Source organism: Papilio xuthus, unplaced genomic scaffold (assembly GCF_000836235.2).
Source record: "Papilio xuthus unplaced genomic scaffold, Pxut_1.1 DF826945.1, whole genome shotgun sequence".
In the NCBI taxonomy this organism is placed as follows: Eukaryota; Metazoa; Arthropoda; class Insecta; order Lepidoptera; family Papilionidae; genus Papilio; species Papilio xuthus.
Genome location: NW_013531704.1, coordinates 9,419,620 through 9,439,470, shown reverse-complemented (window position 1 = coordinate 9,439,470; position 19,851 = coordinate 9,419,620). Strand labels below are relative to the sequence as shown.

The following is a 19,851-nucleotide window of genomic DNA, read 5'->3' as shown; positions in this document are numbered from 1 at the left end:
CACGCAATTATCAATTCAACTTCTATGATAACTACTAAAGTGTATGTATAATATAAAAAGGTATATAAAATAAAAAGTGATAACAACCATCGAAAATAATCATAACTGATGATTATACTCGTTCATTTTTGCTGAATTTTTAATAGTGATCAAAAGGCAGTTTTCAACCGATTCTATAGCCGACAAGACAAGGCTATCAGCACCGTCAGTCATTCAATCCCTGACCTCTATTTATGGACTGGCTATATAGCCGTTTTCTGTGCCTTTTTGATTTTCGCCATTTTGGCGCTGACAGTCGCGGTTGTTGGTGGTGGTGTGAATTGGAACTAATAACAGTAATGGCATAAATTGACAGTAACATCAATAGTCGCGTTCAAGTCGGAACAAATTAAAAGCTGTCATTTCCAAGCAACAACTTATCCATATAGTAGAGATGACTCACTGTCAGAACAAGTCAGTATGTTCATCGAGTCATCATTCAAATGTTCATTCAATGTTGTCGAGCGTTTGAGTGAAAACGTCTGTAGGTGTAGGCGCTTGGGCGTAACAAAGAAAGTGTTAACTTTAACAGAAATGTAATTTCTGACATAAAACTAATACAAAATTGTTGTTACTCTACTGAGATGAATATAGTGTTCTTCGACAAATTCAAACAATTAAACGACCTTCGATCTATAAACTGTAGTGTTTATTTTCAACGGGTTTCTTTTGGAGTTTGTTTTGCAAACAATAGTATACCCATTTTGAATTTAACATTTTAGAAGGTAACGCGGGCGTAGATATACGGGCTAATGTTTAGTGAGTGGTACTGAGATATGACGATGTGTCTCCGGTTGGTGCTCGTGTGGGCGGTTGCGGCGGCCGCGCCGGACCCCTGGCTGAGCGACGTCGGCCTGAAGATGCACTCGGACCTGTATGAGGCGATAGGCAAGATCGAGGTCAACTACTCGACGCCCGTGATCAACGCGACGTACGTGGCTCGCGTCGAGTTCGACATGCGGGCCATGGGCATGCTCTACAACTCCACCCACATGATCATCGACTTCATCGCCAACGAGCAGGCTTACCCCGAAGGTAAGGATTTACATCGATTTTGTTTTTGTCAAGATTCATTTAAAAGGGGATAAAGATGTTTGTATGTGGGAAATGAAATTGTAAGTGTAAGAACATTGACAGGCTTAACAACTTCACAATAATGGTTATACTTACAAATATTATGATCCAAAGCTAGCCTTGACCTAGCACCTTTAGCAAATGTAATTTTTCATATATTGATGAACAACACTGAATCTTGTACAAAAGCCAACCTTGAAATAGTGAGCTTTTTAAAAATGTTTGTCAACTAGTTGAAATTTAGCAATGTAGATGGGAGGTGCACCCCTCATTCTTCAAAGTTAAACTTATAAATGCAACTATATTCAGTAAATTTTTCATAATTGGATATTGAATTGCATATATATTTGTATGTTGCATGAGTGTATGTATACACACATGTAAAATAATCCCCTCTGCGTCAGTGAGGAAAAACTTTGTTGATCTTCAATAAGATGATGTAAGTGAACAATAATAGCCCAGTGGGGGCAGACGGGTAAACATCCTGTTATTCCTATTGGAAAAGGTTATATTTTACATTGTCGCTAAGGAAATTGTCATAATGTATGTAGGTGTATGCTTTAATTTTTGTTATTGCAAGAATTAAACACAACAATTCTAAGAAATTATACTTATCTGTAGTTGTTCATTGTTCACTTTGCTATATTAGAGCTAAATGTGTGGTCATATTATTGCTGCTCATTTAGATAGGCTTCAATCACTTTCTAAGAACTGGCACAGCATAGGTATAAGACTCTTATCTGTAAGTGTGCTTATCATTTTCATTAGTTGGTACTATTACATTTTACTGTAACATCAGTATTCACTACAACTAGCTATTTTTCTTGATATGAATCATATAAACTAGGGGTTAAGATAAAATCATTTTATAAAGTACTAGCTTTTGGTCATGACTGTTCATGTCAAATTAAAAAAAAATGTGTCTAATGTCCCAGGAAAATGAAACAATAAGTATCCTTTGTTATTTTTCTATTATCTTTCTGTCACATGTGTTTGGTTTATAAAGCTGGAATTGAAATTTCATAATTTGTTAGGAAATAAAAATGTTTTCACAATCACACTAACAGTTTATGTAAACAATAACTAGAGTTGCATAATTATTTAATTAATATGTCATAACATGAGCAATGTTTACTTACGAACCAGCACAGCATCATGAATGAACTCCTGCTTCACCTACATCTACACTGCATTGTGACTCCTTCCTAGCCTATGTGTTCCCCCAGACTATGTTCTACATCTATGTCAAATTTCAGATCCCCTAGATCCCTTAAGCTATTACTGAGATACCTTCAACATCCATCCATCCATTTAAACATTTGCATGTATAATATTAACGGGGTGTATAATGAAAAAACATAAAGTTTGTAATATTATTTTTCCATTGTATAGGAACAAATGTATAACAAACTGCTTCAAAGTAATAACCAAACAAAATATTCACAATTTGTTGTTTTCATTTTGTGACAGTTTTATAAAGCAAATGTTGAATGATAACAATGATCATCCTGTTACGGCTCCCACTGGTATCTGCATCATCATCTTGCTCTTGAGCTACCATTCTCTATGTTGTTGTCCACCCCTCGGCTCTTCTTAGTTCTAGCATAATACATAAACACACACTGATCATTGCACTCATATTTTGATAAACAGCTCCGTCACATTATTTCAAGTTAAAATGCTATACTGACGCAATGTTCCTCTTAGTACTATGTTTATTTTCAGTAGAATGCCGATTATCCGAACACCGATTAAACGAATCGCCAATTATCCGATTCGATCCTAAGCGTCAAGAAAATAATAAAGAGCAAAACAAATATGGAATTTAAAATTTAAAAGTAGCAATATTGTGCATTTTACAATGTTTAAAAAATGTCAGTGGTGTGAAAACACTGAACTTCGCAAGTATTAGTATCGATGACAAAAGATGTAGGGCCGTAATATCGATAAAGTGCTTATCTGGTGGGGTCCGGAGACCGCTATGCCGCGAGGGTGCGGGCGGCGCGGGTGGCGGGCGCGGCCGTTGACCCCGCCCGCGCTGCATCCCGCATCCCGCCCACGCAACTGTGTCTGGTGCGACTTCTGCTGCCGTAATGATGAAGCGTGTTGATCGCTCGACGATGATCAAATTATCAAGCCTCTTGCTCTGTAACTCGTCACTTTATATGTTTCTTTCCTTTATCCACTATTTCAACATCTTTAAACTCACCGGCGATCGATGCTCGACATATTAAAAAAACCTAAGTCTGTGTCACATTTTTGCGATTAATTTTTGCTTATTGTTTTTTTTAAAACAAATTGTCAATTCTAATTTCTAAATCTATTAGTTTTATTAAGGTTAATTTAAGTAATGTTAGAAAGTACGTAGGAGCCATCAAAATATGTTGGTAGTTTAGTATTACTAATCGCCATTGTATAAACAGGGTAACAGCGGAGTATATTTTGTAGGAATGTCACCTCGCACCACTGCTCGCTTTTACCTGCGTTGTCTTCTCCACGGGTACATACTTTTTATTGATATATCCCCTGATAGCGGGCGGCGGGGCACGGAGCGTCCGCTACTGGCCAGCCCTCCGCGCGCTTTATTTATAGAGACACGCGTAACACGTGCACAGCCTCACACTCACTGACCCTGTCCTGTGCAACCACAAACAAAACTGATGCATACAGCGTTATTTGAACAACAAATATTACAATGGCAGTATTCGCGAAAATATGAAGGGATATTTGAAGCGGGAAGATAACAACGACGCCTTTGGCAGTTTCGCGACCTTTCTTCTTCCTCTTAGCTACCACCAACTTTTTGCAAAATTTGATTTGACGTCCGACGACATATCGTGCACCTATCGGAGAGCGCGCCGCTACTCCCCGCGGCGGCTCACCTGCGCCTTTCACATGAGTAATCACCTAGGCTAGACGTAGATGATACATATAATAATTTACATGAAATCATATATTTACACATACATATGTAAATGAATTACAGTAATTCACATTTATCACAACATGTGAAGTTGGCGCCGTCTGCACAAAATCAAACATGTCCACACATTTAGAAAATGTTTTGATACGCGAGTAGAATGCGGTATTTTCTTGTTAGCTTCCATAGAATGAATACCTTTATTGTTTCCACAGTAACTTATTCTCCGTACACGGCTCACATGGACTTGTCTGTCTGTCACAACTAACAATCGTCAGGATATTCTTTTAACTTATTGTATACTTCATAAAAACATGTCGTCATCCACACATGCACAACATGATAGTAGATAGTGTCACTATTGTTTGGTAAAGTGGTTCCGGCGAGATCATGCGGGTGTGTTGCGACCTCACGTATCATGCACTGCTCAGTTGCGCTTTGCTAATCTCAGCCGAAGCTTTACTACATACATGTCTACATACCGCACAAAAATATAGTATACGCAGCCCTCCATGCCGCCGCCGCCGCCACCGCTGCTGCCTCAGTACAAATATTAAAATTTGTGGGTTAGTTTCTGTGTTGGGACACTAAGCGAGTCTGGAGTCCACACCGCCGCAGTAATGATGTATTGTCAGGTGTGTGTCGATTACATTATTTAATTGACATTAAAAATTGGCGAACTTGTCAGCAACATGTGTGACGTGAGGTCAGCAGCGAGGTGCTGTAGTAAGCTTGCTCGTGTAGCGACAGCGCTGACGACCTAGAACGACTTGACTCACCGTTGTAGGCGTGTCAGTGACCGTTGTGACGTCATCTATATGCGTCACACACACACTGTGCCGCTGTCACTTTCTGTTGAATGTTATTATTATGAATTTAGCTGATTATTCCATTCGTCCCGCCACGACACCCCCCTGAACGCACGATTAACTATTTTTCTTTTAATTTTCCTCTATTTATGTATTTATTTAGCAACTGTTCTAAAATAATATAATGTGCGATGTCTGTTTAGATAAAAAAAATAAAAAAGTTTGAAGTACAATTTAAGTGACAAACATTTGTACAAAATGTTGCAGCTGGCCACCGGGCTCAGAATAGTTTGGTCACATCTTGTAACCCAAATTAGCTATTATTGATTATGTCTTAAAAGATCAACTACATTTCTTATTGGATGCAAAATACCGTTTGTCCCCTTTCGCCCGAGATCGCCTCCTCTAATTGGGGGGCAGTGGGGGCCGCGCTCTGCGCTCGGCGTAGTGTTGAGTTGTAGCTTCCTCGTTGCCGAACGCAAGCCGAGCGCGCGACGGTACAGCTAAGGTTTAATTATGCAGCTCGCAGCGACACCAGTGACACGTTCACTTATAAGGAAACTTGTCTTTTCTAAGAAGCAACTGTAAAGTGGCTGTTCCATCGCTCGCGTGTCTAAACAAGCCGTCTTGTTTTCTTTGTCCGTCGCTGCATTGAAAGCACAGAGCGGACATCATGCCACTCTTAAAAACAATTGAAACATAACGGAACACAATAAAATATGACAATACAAATATTTTCCTTTCGGCGTCTTTCTCCTAACATTTACTTGATAGGATCGTATTCGAAAAAATCTCGTTGTTTGGAGCTGGAATAGCTGCAATAAATGTGTTACCACCGCGCGGCGCCGGCGCATCTTTCGACAGTTGTTCTCGTGTTGAAACAGCGTATTTGTAAAGAAGTAATAACTTAAGGCGCTCGCAATGGCCCCTATCGCACCGGCACGCCTTCCTACGTAACAAGACTGAATGTGCTCTGCGCACTGCAAGCGCACGCGGCACACGGCTGCCCTTCTCTCTAAAGTTTAGTCGCATATTGTATTGACACATTAGTAAGGTCGTACCATCATCATCATTATCTTGTTCTCTTATCTGCGGACGTTCAGAGTTAGAACTTTATTTGGTTATGTGACGTGCCCGGAATCAGGTCAAGATGCCGCGTCACGCCGTGCCCGCGCTCTACTCCAGTAAGCCCAATGTTACAGAATCAAGGTATATATTTATTTATTTATTAATCTGCTATGAATTACATTAATCCATCAAGTACCAGAAGAAATGGATTAAGAGAATACGGCAGCGCGCGCTGTTGCTTGCTGCTTTAGTAGTTTATTGTAGTGCATAAGCTACTATTTAGAAGTACTAATTTTGATGATTAATTTGTTTGTAGCATTATGTAGTTTGGATTTATCATAATGTTGATTATATCGAAAGCGCGCGTCGGTCACATGTCGGGCATTCGACACTTGTCACCGACTGCAGACGGACTCGGACAATGCGCGTTGTTCCGCCGAACAAGACACCATGCTATGCGATGCGAGCGCACTTTACACAAATGTATTGTCGCTTTGTGATGGACGAGTCATTACTTTTATCGACTTCCGATGAAGAAAACAATTGCGACAAATTTCTACACAAGCTTTATGTAACCGTCGAGACGTTGATATGGCGTCGCTCTATGATGAGTTTCGGATGCTTGTCATGTCGTGTGCGTTTCTGACAGTCACAGTGAAGTGTTACAGACAGCTTATTAATAAAGTTTTCTTGTTATTACTGTTATATTTTTTTAATTGCTATAGGATTCAACAATCTCTGCGCATTTTACCAGGCTGGCATAACAGTAGGGCGCGATCGTACCGACCGTCGCGGATAAGATAACAGCTCGACGACAGATGCGAAACAGCCGCCCCCGCCTCACTCCGCGTCGGCTGCCGCCGCACGACCACCGCCGACTCACGTTTGCCTAGTAGTGTTTCAAGAAGTGCGCAGTGGAAAGTAGTTTCAGCGTGACGTCATAAAGTAAGTAACTGCAAAATCGAAGTTGAGTGAAACAGCGCGACGTTGCAAATGCAGTGTGTTGTGATGGTGACTGCGCGGGGGGCGGCTTTTTGATACATAGCGCCATCTGGCTGACAGTTGTCCTCTCGGTTGACATTTGTTGTCACGCTTACATATAACACGTAAATATGTTTTTTTTGCATCCTGGGCATGCTTGGACTTTGGGTGAAAGTTTAATATTTTTTATCACCTTGCTTTTTTATGGTACGTGCATAACTTTGATTTGTGCAAATGAATAAACATTAATTTACTACCTATTGAAAAGTACGACAATCGTCGGTGAGTCTGGGTGAGTCGGTGACACTGGACTTGCAATTCGCGGCGCCTAGTTTGATAACAATGTTACATTATTTTATCAGATGTTGTGATAGTGAGGCGAAACATCGTGATGTAATTTACACATATCTGCTAAGGGCGCACTACTCGGGCATTGTCAGTATTGTCCACTCAGGCCTGAAAACTACTTCTTCAATAAAAATTGTACTGCAATCAACGCAAGCACGTGAAAAGTCACATATTTTTTTATTTAAAATGACACGATATTAAAAATGGTAAAAAATTAGTGTTGGAAAATTAAAAAATGTGAAACAAAAAAGCTGTGAGCTTAAGTTTTTATTCAAATTTGGGACCCCCATTATAGCAGTTTTAAGTTTTAACGGCAACATAGGCGATAAAGCGGACTGATTGAAGAAAGCGCCGCCTGAGTGTGAGTGCACACAGTGCCGGGCGGCACTGCAGCACGCAGGCGAACTGGGTCGCTCGCTGCAGTGCGGACCGGGCGACCTCTATACCACTGCCGCCTGCCTGCCGCCTGCCTGCCGCCTGCACTCATACACACTGCGCGGTGTTTGATCGCTACTTGTACTTCTATCTCATGTATTTGCATAACATAGTATTTGTGCGGAAACTAAATAAAAAATGTATAACAAATGATTCCTTTTAAAAACGTAATATTTTATTGCCATAAGAACTAAAGATGTGCACCAATCAGTTCAATCTATGAATGGGAAGTGAGCAATTACTCGACAAAACATCTTGGCCTTTTTGAATCATTTTCTCCACATGTACTCTTTTTTCATCCATCTTTTCAACTCGCCAAAGTTCTAATCCTCATATGTCCCCTTTATTTTAAGGGGATTATACAATCTGCCTAAGGGTAATTTGTTGGTCGCAAATTAACCACTTGACTTGTCACCGTTTCATCCAGCCAGCTTTTATTCCATTTTTCACGTCGCGATCAATATCGTTGTCGTTTTGTATTAATGAGTCGAGGTACGGAAGTCGGAGCAAACTGGAATGGGACGCTCTCTGGTGCAGGCTTCTTACAGCCACATTTAACTTGACCGGTACTTTTTGAGGTCAACGAACACTATATGCACCTTTTGTACATTCTTCTGTACTTTCACACAATTGATGTAATGCGAATATGACGCCTCTTATGGAGCGAACAATATGCGTGTGAAGAGTGCGGGCCACTGCACAGCGTGAGGTCGAATCAATTGTAATTGTGCGCCGGCAATGGGACGCGGGTCGCGGTGCACAAGGCAGCGAGGAAGCGGCGCTACTCTCACGTACGCACGCACTGCTCACTGTCGAAGGAGTCCATTTTCTGCGGCACCTCAAACTAATAACTTGGACTTCTACTAGTAATGTCTGCTCCTTAGTGTAGCAATTTGAACCAACACGACGCAGTGACGTACGAATGTTGCTTTTGCTACTATGACCTTGCTGAATACCCTGAATCCTTTGTTAAATTTGCAACTTCAAAGTTGTCGTGATATTATAGTTAGCTTGCACTGTGGACCAATTGAATCGTGTGTTTACACATATTTAATTTGTCCCTTGCAAATGCTGATTTTTCTAATGTAGCGTCGATGTTCGATTGTAAGCTTAGAAGGTATAAGTTTACACTGTACGGCGCTGGGCGCAGATAGCGATGACGGCGACGGTAGCATTTGTTATATAAGTTCCGCAAAATTTTTCATACAACAGCAAAGTGTGTTAGTGTTATTAATTTAAAGCCATTGCAAATCAAACGGTTGAATGTGAGATCAGTGGCCGGTCTAGTTTGATTGAGGGCAGGCAAGAGCACGCCGATATCGCCCTTCGGTCCCATGACATAGAGGTGAAGTCCGCGGAGCGCGGCCGGCGACAGCGCCACGTTGTCGTCGCGAAGGCCGCGCCGCGCCACCGGCAACCACTGGCAATTGGCAACTAGCATGCCGAGAGTTTGGTGAGCGGTGAATTATCTGTATGATTACAATACTTACTGTGCGTGCCTTTCAAAGAATTTGCCTTGTTTGTTTGTGCTATTCTTGAATATCAGCACGAAATTAGTGTGCGGGAACAGCGGTGATAACGAAGGTGTCGCGGAGCACGATGATCGTGCCGACCTCCGAAAGATTATTTATAATGCGAGTTGCAGAAAAAGAGAAAGAATTTTTGTCCTTTGTGTCGTTTTCAACAAAATTATGGAACTCCGAGTCTTTACTGATATGTGATATAAATAATTAAGCGTATTTTAAAGTAAGAACCGTCGCGGTCCACTAGAGCGAAGCGGGCTAGCCCCCCCCCCCGCCCGCGTCGCCTGCGACGCCGCACGGGGTGGGTCCAGGGAGGCAGCGCAGGGTCAATGCTATATTTGCATTGCACACGTCTGCCAGCACATCACACCTCACTTGGTTATTTGTAGGACACATGATCTGCTACACAAGTTTATGTGCAGTCGGCTGCATAAATATGTGTACATTTACGATCTTAGTCTTATCTGTCAATAACATGTATTCATGGACTGAACCATATCGATGGACACGTGGTTACATATTTTTAAAACAGAACAAACACAACAGCCTTCACCAGTTTCTATAGTTTACTGAATGTTTATACACGTGCAGTGCAGACCCAGCACGACCCACATTCATGTCTATTGCTACTGCTGCTTTAACCAGAGATGCTCAGAAAGACTCCAAATTCTGATGTGGTTTAGCGCAGATATTCTCCTTCAAACGTCGTCCACACCGAAGGGTTCGGAGCTTACAAAATTTTATGGGTGTAAATGCGATGTTGTTGACTTCGAAAGTCATTGAATTTCTATACCAATATATGCACTTTGTATTACAATGTGTCCGTCTGGTATCAGCCCCGGGTTAGTCTTAGGTACACCGGCAACACCGACAACACCGACAACAACTGTGCACCTCTAATACTTGATTTACTTGAAAACATATATCTCATTATATTTGAACTTAGATACCTGACTAGGCATGATCATTTACACGGTTTACTTATATGTGTGTGTTGTGGTGATCGATTTTAACGAGTGTATATTTCGTGCGCCCCAGTCTTCTAGGTTTCCTGTTTGCAGTGTGTTTTGCATAGAACACACGTGTTCTACATATTATTGTTATCGTAGTGCAATCATCTAATAATACGCACGGGCTCCGATCTGGTCATGGTCGTTGATACGAACACGATGTTTCCCTTAAAATTAAGAAAGTTAGTTAAAGAAACATACAAAATTCGTAAATCGATAATATGGCAAATACGTCGTTTACGGTGAGGTGTGGTCAAGGCAAACTGTGTCTTTATAAATAATAAAAATATGTTGCTTAAAGCGGGCCTCTTTCAAATGCTCCAGAGTTCGAGTGACTGTGAGTGATTGGCAAAGGACTCGAATCCCTCCGGCTTTTGTAAAGGCCTCTTCAGAGGTCGCACCTGATTCGAGAGGTCACTTGTTTGTTCGAAAAATATAGAAGAACCCGCCATTTGGTCTGATACGTGTAAACTATGCTATTATATGTAAAGCAAATATAGTAAACAGCAATTCATATGTTACAAAAACATATAATACGTATTGCAAATACATACATGTTTTGCGCATGGGGTGATTACGACATTTTCTCAAGAGGAGGGTAATGCTTTACGTATTACCGCTGGTTTGTGGGCTACATTTACGTTATCAGTGTATGTGTACCTAACATCACAATCATAACATGACTGGTTAACTTGTCGGTTGAAAGTAAATCTGTACGATGTGCCTGTTGCTGTTGGGCGGTTGCGGGGGAAGCGGCGGACGGCGGGCTGCGGGCGGTGCAGCGGGTCGATAGCGGCGTCTATGCGGAGTGCGCGCTCTGCCGGTCTCACCTAGCGCACTAAAATGTCAAACTGCACGCAAAACTTATATTTTACAACACAACTTACATTTGTCGCACATAATGTCGTCGTTAATTATAGTTTGCTGATCTTTTGTGTTTAATTTCGATTTCACTTCGTTATGTCAGTCGTTCTCTTTATTCTAAGATTACTTTGATTTGTATGCCTCAGATGAAGAAAATGTTATTATGTTCCTACAGATTCGTATTTCGTGTGATGTGCAATTCGCTTTTAATTTCCATGTAACTGGTACATTGTTCTCAAAAGACACGGCTTCCCTTTGCTTGACGTGCGCGTGTAAGACCAACGGTCTTGACATAGTGTCTTGACCGGCAAGCAGACGGAGTCTTTGTTACTTCCCCCCGCCCCTTAGACCCCTCACCCCGCGCGCATCAAGAGCACAACATACACGCACTGAGGCCGATGTTATCTTACATGAAATAAATAAATTAGTAACGGTTTGCTGTTTCTTCAACGTCATTTAACAATAAAATGTGATGGGATAAAAATCAAGTAAAATCTGAACGAAAATAGTAAAGAAAAGGGGACATTGCTCGTGTAATTGTTAGGTGGCGGTGGTGCAACAGTTGTACAATGTTTTTGCTTCAACGACTGACCTACGGTGTCTCCCCGACTGCCGGACGCCCCCGCATCCGGCGAAGATGATACGACACGACCCACAGGATGGAGAGGTGCTTTGAGCATGAGTCCAAACGCTTTAAGGTGAAATTGGTTCTCGATGCGTTGTATCATACTGAGTTGGATTGTTTTTGATGTTCAATGCATTTTGTAGACTGCCTGCCAAGGCCGCAGTATATGTTTGAGTGTGTAGCGTGACGACGGCTGACGGGCTGCGAGGCGCGCTACTCACACATAACAAGTGAGACAGCGAACCGTCAAATTGAACCCGCGAAAAGTTTATTCGTTAACAGACATTAAATTGTTGCGGTCCGGTCCGAAGAAAGAAACGTTTTATTCATTGGTAGTCTGTAATTTGTGTATGTCTGGTATAAGTGACGCTGGGCACACGGAGCGTATCAGCGGCGCGACGCGACCGGGTGGCCGGCGAGGCATCGAGTGCGCGCCGCGCCGCCGCTCACTGCCCTGCCTTATTAAGCCTGTGTAAAGCGATCAATTGGATGTACTATACATTCATTTGCCTTTTAATTGGTCACTCTTTATCACCATTGTGTGTTCGTACATATGTATCGTTTTAGAAACATTATGGTACAGCTGCACGCAAACATGTTCATATATTTTTATTGACAAGAACAATTCGTCATTCTTGTGGCCTGCCTGGATGGCTTAAATAAAATTTAACAGAATGAGCACAAAATTGAAACAACGAATGATGGCTTGTTGCAGGCTTGGTGTCGGTGTCGGACGGGCAGGTGGAGGTTGCGCCGCTGCGCGAGCACTGGCGGCCGCTGCTGGCACACTACGCGGGCCCCGCCGCCGCGCTGCTTCTGGCCGCACTCTTCGCCGCCGCGCTGCCGCTGGCAGGGTGAGTGCCGCCCGCCTAGCACTCTCAGCACGCCCAGTCCCGAAGACACTGCCCGTCAGTGCTCGCTAACTGCCGCCGTGTTGCAGGCTGTTCTGGTGCTGCTGCCAGTGGTGCCGCGTGGGCCGGCGCCGGCGGCCCTTCGACCGCAAGTACGACGCCTGCATCAAGGGCATCCTCGCGATACTCCTCATCGGCTTGCTGACGCTCTTCCTGTAAGTGCGATTATTCCTTACATTTTTGTTCGATACAGTTATCGTATCGAACATAGTTTTAATGGCATCACTGGAAAAAAATATTGTCTTATTTGTATAGAGATTTCCTTTGTGTTCTAAACACAGAAATAACTCGCTATTTGCGTTTACAATATGTGCTTATCATGTTTTCAAAATGGGTTTATTTATGACGTTTCAGATGTTGTACAATTTGTATGCTTTTAATTGTTAGTTTGTTACTATCAAATTATAAGAGGTGGTCGTGTTGCGGCAGGTTCGGCGTGGTGTGCGCGTTCGCGACGGACTCGCAGGTGGAGAGCGGGTCCGCGGGCGCGCCGGCGGCGCTGCGGCGCGGCCTGCGCGACACGCGCGTCTTCCTGAACGCGACGCAGGCGCACGCGCGCTACCTGCTCGTCGACAACTACGCCGAGCTCGAGCGCCGCCTCAACGCCCTGCTCACCTGTCAGTACTCGCCTGCACGGACGGGCCGGCTCCACCGCACATAAGACAAACGTCAATTGGAAGCAATTTTGCGTTTCGTCTGATGAGTGTGGGTTCCGTAGCCCTATTTTTTATGAGGAAAGGGCGGGAAGAGGAATTGGATCAGATGGAGGACGCATAGAAAGGGGAAATATTCTATTTCTGTGCCGCCTACATGTATTTGCGGATGTGCATGGGCAACGGTCGCTTCGCTATTTGACACCTTATGGTATAAAATAATTAGTTTACATGATTTATGAGGGTAGATGGAATGGGTTCGCAGACAGCGGGGTGCTGATGTCGCAGCAGCTGAGCGAGGAGTCCGGCAGCGCGGCGGTGGGGCGGCTGGAGGCGCTGCTGCGCCAGCTGCCGGCCGCGCGCACTGCGCTGCGGGAGGTGCGCGAGCGCACGCACGCGCTGCGCGAGCACGCCCAGCGGCTCAACGCAGGTGCGCGCGCCTCCCCCCTCCTCCGTCCTCCCTCCTCCGTACTACTATTGCTAACAATGGTGTCGTTTTGCGGCAGGACTGCGCAAGGTGAAGGCGCTGCTGCTGCAGACTCTGAACGACTGCGAGCAGCCGAAGTGCCGCGAGCTCAAGGACAAGTACAAGATCGGTCAGCTCGACACCGAGATACAGTACAGCCAGGTCGGTGCTGCTCCCCCGACCCCTCAACTATAACCTTATTAAACAATAGTACATATATCAGTATTCGCGATCTTTGTACACATTTAGAATGTCGGGCGGACGACAGTTGAAATATAATAAATATTTGAATGTAAACTTGCACGCCGCGCGGACCAGATGCTGGATCAGTACTTCCCCACCGTGAGTGTTTGTCTGCTTCTGTTATGGATTCGGCACTGGTTAGTTAGTTAGTTCGCTTTAATGAAGAGAGTGGTGTGCGTGCGGGGGCAGATGCCGGACGTGTCGGCGGTGCTGGGCGAGCTGGGCGCGCTGCTGGACGGCAACCTGACGGCGGAGGTGGGCGGCGGGCTGGAGGCGGTGCGGGGCGTGCAGCGCGCGCTGCGCTCGGCGGTGGAGGAGCGCGCGCCGCACGTGCAGGCGGCGCTGGCGGAGGCGGGCCGGCAGCTGCGCGCGCTGGCGGAGCGCGTGCAGGCGCTGGCGGGCGAGGCTGGCGAGCGCGTGGCGCAGCACGCCGCCGCCGCCGACTGGCTGCAGGGTGCGCTGGACCGCCACTCCGTCTACTGGCGCCACACCGGGCGCGCCGCCGCCGCCTGCCTGCTGCTGGTGACTCCTCCTTCTCACTGACTCGCTTCTCCTTCTCCCTCTCGTGTTGAACGTGAATGTTGCATATGTGTGATGTGCGCCGCCAGATAACGTGCCTGCTGGCGTGGGGGCTGGTGTGCGGCGTGTGCGGCAAGCGGCCCGACGTGTACGGCGCCAGCGACTGCTGCAACAAGGGTGCCGGCTCCAGCTGCCTGCTGTGGTGAGTGCCGGGGGTGCGAGGGTGCGAGGGTGCCGGGGGTGCGGGGATGAGGGCAGCGAGTGAGGTGTGCGTGTGTCCGCAGCGGGATGGCGGTCACGTTCCTGGTGGGCGGCGCGGTGACGCTGGTGATGATGGTGTACTTCGTGGTGGGCGTGGCCAGCCAGCGCTTCGTCTGCGATCCCCTCACGTGAGTCTCGCAATTTCGCTTCTTTCTGTTGAAGAAATATCTATAACGGGAAAAGTGAAGCTTTAGTGTACGAGATGGACGACTGTTGAATGGAGAGAGGAGACTGAGGGGCTGACTGAGGTGGTGGGGACGTGTCCGCAGGGAGCCGCGCGGCAGCCGCGTGTTCGCGGACATGGAGCGGTTCGTGGAGCTGCCGGGTGGCGGGGGCGCGCAGCTGAACCTGAGCGCCGTGCTGCTGCGCTGCCACGCCAACCGCACCGTCTACGAGGTGAGCGTCGACATACACACCGGTATGTTGTACACGTGAGGAGCGAGCGTCCGGTAAGAGCGAGGATGCTGCAGACGCTGGAGCTGTGGCGCGTGTTCGACCTGGAGGCGGTGGCGCAGAACGCGTCGCGCGAGGTGGCGGCGCGCGCGGCCGAGCTGCGCCCGCACCTGCCGCACGGCGTGGTGCTGCTGAGCGAGGAGGCGCGCGCCCAGCTGCGCCGCCTGGCCGCCGCCGGCCTCTCCGACCTCGAGTACGACCGCATCCTGCAGGCCGTGAGTCGCCTTATATCTCAACTCGGTTGTCTATGACGATTAGAGTCGATAAGAGAGGGTCGCGTTGCGTGCAGCTGGAGACGAACATGACGTCGCTGGAGCTGTCGGGGCTGGTGGCGCAGCTGCGCAGCACGGCGACCGCTCTGGCGGCGCGCGCGGGCTACGCCGAGGTGGCCGCGCGGCTGGGCGACGCCGCCGACGAGCTGGCCGCGCTGCAGGCCGACGTGCTGCGCCCCATGCTCGACCACACGGAGCGCCTCAACGTCAGACTCTTCTTTATTTATCCACCAATTTTACCGATTTATTTATATACGGCTCGGCCGAGGAGAAGCATGTGTAAACTTACGAAGAAGTGAACGGTGCGGCCGATGCGCTTGCAGGAGACCGTCACGATGCTGCGCGACCGGCTGCGCTCCAACTACTCCTCGCTGCGGGAGGGCATCAACTTCCTCGTGCACGAGACCACTCAAGCCGAACTCTTCCTCAATAATCGGGGCCCGGAACTGGTGCAGAACGTAAGTGGTCAGGGACGACATCCCGATGCGATGCACGTAACGGACACAATATGAGAGTGGTGTCGTCGTGTCGTCCCCAGCTGACGGAGAAGTTCGCGAGCGCGGTGAGCGAGCAGCTGCGCGAGTACGCGCGCCGCCTGCAGCGAGCTGCGCGCCGCGACGTCGGCCGCTGCGGTCCACTCTCGCACGCCTACAACGCCACGCGCGACGCCGGCTGCCGCGCCCTGCTCATGCCCGTCGTGAGTGTCGCCCCGCCCACCTCCGCCCACCTCCGCCCACCTCCACCCACCTCCACCCACCTCCACCCACAACCAGCCTAACGCGCCGCGCGTTGTTCCAGAACGGGTACTGGATCTCGCTGGCGTGGTGCGTGGTGCTGTTCGTGCCGCTGCTGCTGGTGTCGGGCCGGCTGGCGCGCCTCTACCGCCACGCCGACCCCTACCCCGGCCCGCTGGTCGAGGCGTAAGTGTCCCCTTTCCCGCGCCCTCTACATCCACCGCTGTCATATTAAATCCTCCATACGATATCATTTCATATAGATTCACACTTCATCGCTCGCCTCCATCTTACTTATTACGACAGCTCAATTCTTAACGTTTTAAATAAATGTGACATATTGAGAGCACACCTGAGCATCACTTGAGATCTGGTATACAATACATGCGTGAACGTAATGTATCCCTCGCGAAGCAATCACTCATCCGTCATGCGGCAGAGTCCGCCGCCGCCGCCTCCGCCTTCACATCCACCTCCACATCCACCTCCACCTTCACCTCCATCACCGCATCCACCTCCGCCGCACCCCAGTGTTGTGCCAGCAGCGGGCGGCGGCGGCGGCGGCTCTTAATGTACATTTACTTATTTTATGTTCTTATCATTTAATTTTTATTTACGCGTTGTTTTAATTTTTTTGTTAACTTGTTTACTTATTATACGTTCGCTCCTGATCGCTGTATATTGGTGCAAGTGGCAAGTTACGGCTTCTAGACGAGCCCGCATGATCGCCGGCAGTAGCTCCTACACCGTTGTCTGCTTCCACTTAATCATTTGTAAACGTGGCACATATTCTCCCGTCTGGTAAATTGAGTTCATCAACCCCGAGAGAGGCCGGGGCACGCCTCGCCTGCACTCGCATTCTTCTACTTAAATGAACAGCTTCATTATTGACCAAATGGTATTATATCTGCGAACCCTGCGCTTGAGCGTTGTGTGTCGCCGGCTTGTAGTGACGCCGACCCCGCGCGCCCCCCGCACACACCCCGCGCGCCCCCCGCACACACCCCGCGCGCCCCCCGCACACACCCCGCGCGCACCCCGCGCACCCCTCGCAACCGGTCGCCTCTATACTATTGTTGTTTTCTTTGTGATTTAGTTTTTGGTATGTTTCGTTTTGTTCGTGTGATCAGTTCTCATCGAGCACAAGTCATCTTCTCACGTGCATCAAATACTTTACAGGAAACCGGTGTGATGAATATGGATTCATTGTAATGTTTGCATTTAGAATGACCTGATGAACATGTTGCAAACTATGTAATGTATGTTATGCACATGCGTATATATTTCCTTATGCCGTGTCTCCGCCGCACGCCGCACGCCGCACGCCGCACGCCGCACGCCTCCTACCTCACGGACTGTTATCTGTTATTAAATGGTTAAACGAAGGTTAAATACGAGGCTCCTCGGGTTCTGTGAGTGCGGGCGCGTGCGGGCGTGTGCGGGCGCGTGCGGCGGGCGCGTGCGGGCGCGGCTCCCTCTGACACGTGCGTGTGTTGTCTGTTGCAGCGAGTATTTGTATGATGCGTATGCGGACCGCGATAACGTCCCCCTCGCCAAGTAAGTTCCCCGCGACCACACACACACACACACACACACACACACACACCTCGCGGCGGCAAGCTCTTCTCTGTCGCTGATGTAACCTGTACTACTTTCTTAATACTTCCGCTCCTCCGAGTAATGCTGCCGTCACATTGTCTTACTGCATGTTAATAATAAGTAGGCTACAAAGTATCGACTGTCACATATGTCTGTACATAGCATGAGTAATTAGGTGCATGTCTGCGAGCGGCGGCCCCCGCCCCGCTACCCCCGCCCCGCTACCCCCTTCTTATCTTTCGTTTTTTTTATTCGATTTGTTTTTTTTGTTAACCGGGTAGGGACCGAGTGGTGCATTACTTTGCTCAGTATTTAAAACCAAGCGTTCGTTTACTATCGAAGTACAACGCAATGTAACAGTGCGTCCGGGCGCGCCTCGCATACTCCATCGTCGTTTAGCCTTTTGTGAGGGTGCGGATGAGTCGCGGGCGTGGCGCGGGCGAGGCGCGGCCGGACTCACTTTGTCGGCGGTCGGGGTCGTGTGACCTCCGGCCGACGAGAGCGACCTCGCGACTGACCGAAGCGCGCGCGTGCGGCAGCGGCTCCAAGCGCAGCACGCTCGACATCGAGGGCAAGATCGCGGAGTGGCGCGAGCGCAGCGCCGCGGCGGGCGGGCCGGCGGGCGGGCCGGCGGGCGGGCCGGCGGGCGCGCAGTCGGGCACGGCGCTGGTGCTGGAGGGGCGCGAGGTGGTGTGCGCGCTGCTGCCGCCGCCAGCGCTCATCGACGACCTCAAGACGCGCCTCGACGCCAAGGACGAAGACAACGAGTCCGGCATACACGACGCCGAGTAGCGCCGCCGCTCCGCCCCGCCACCCCGCCACCCCGCCACCCCGCCGCCTTATCTATTGTATCGCATATCGCTATGTTGTCAGCCTTGAGCCCGCACTGCCTGGGGAGCGGCTGGCGGCGGCGGCGGCGTCGGCGGCGGCGGGCGGCGGCGGGCGGCGGCGATGATGCGCTCCTACTGCTCACATATCACACTGTATACAAAATACCGCTAAGGTTTCAACGTTTTAAAAAAACGTCACATTCGAGAATTCCGCCCATTTCGTTGTATTTTTTATTGTCAACGTTTAAAAATAGACATGAAATGTACATAGATATCGGCCGCTTTCATTTATTGGAAACTACATTACTTCACATCAAATTAAATATATTTAAAAAGACTTCTGTCTGCTTCACCGTACTGTGGAGATGCAGTAACGAGATGAAAACATTTATCTGATAATGTTTTTAAATAACATGTACCGTAACGATACCTAAACGTAACATGTTCATTAGTTGAATGTATGTAAAGTCCGTTCAGACAGACGATTACGCTCACTTCTGACAAGAAGACGTACAAAGTAAAATGAAACCTCGTTTCTATATTATAAGTTCCATTTAATTTGAGATAAAAATGTGTTCTGCTCTGGGGCGCGGTGTGTCTGCACGGCACTGATGCTGATGCTGAGGCGGCTCGTCACCGCGACGCTTCCGCAATTTAAGAATTTATAAATAAATATTGTATCATCATAGTTGTAGCCAAAGTGATAGTCCTATACAATTGTCTATTTGGAAACTTGTGGAGGATCGATAGCTATACAAAGTCCGCCTTCGCAGGCGCATGCGCATGCATAGCCGCCATGCTCTGTCATGTATTTTAATGCTACGGGGCAAAACTTTTAATGAAATTAGATCGACCTGTGCATTGTACCAATTCAAATGTAACGCTCGAATATGTTCGATAGAAAATTCTGGTGGCGTTCTGATGAAAGGATTTGTCCTATGTATTTAACATATTACGATGTATAATATAATACTTATGGAAGTTGTGGCACTGCAGTGAATTGAAGTAGCTTTTGTATGTGTATAGTGTATAGGGGATGTGTGTGTCGCGCGCCATGTAGTGTCATGTAGTGTCATGTAGTGAACGCGGAGACTGATGACACGTCACTCACATTCTTATTCCCTAGCTATAAGTTTGCTTGTGAGGGCTATTGACGTCGGGGGCGGGGGAGGGGCGCGGGGCGCGGCGGCCGCACGCACCGATGGTAACTAACA

At 47.7% G+C, this 19,851-nt stretch overlaps 1 protein-coding gene across 1 annotated transcript; it reads left to right on the top strand.

Moving 5' to 3' along the window:
- The first annotated feature begins 437 nt into the window (after positions 1–437).
- Positions 438–18,599, top strand: LOC106120995 (prominin-like protein). The gene is made up of 17 exons (XM_013316467.1): positions 438–1,074; positions 12,412–12,550; positions 12,637–12,762; positions 13,037–13,224; positions 13,526–13,690; positions 13,767–13,888; positions 14,159–14,491; positions 14,578–14,690; positions 14,773–14,877; positions 15,019–15,145; positions 15,220–15,417; positions 15,492–15,680; positions 15,798–15,932; positions 16,013–16,171; positions 16,273–16,394; positions 17,715–17,765; positions 18,347–18,599. Exons 1-17 carry the CDS (start codon positions 816–818, stop codon positions 18,597–18,599), a joined length of 2,784 nt encoding a protein of 927 aa, XP_013171921.1. The 5' UTR covers positions 438–815.
- The last annotated feature ends 1,252 nt before the right edge of the window (positions 18,600–19,851 follow it).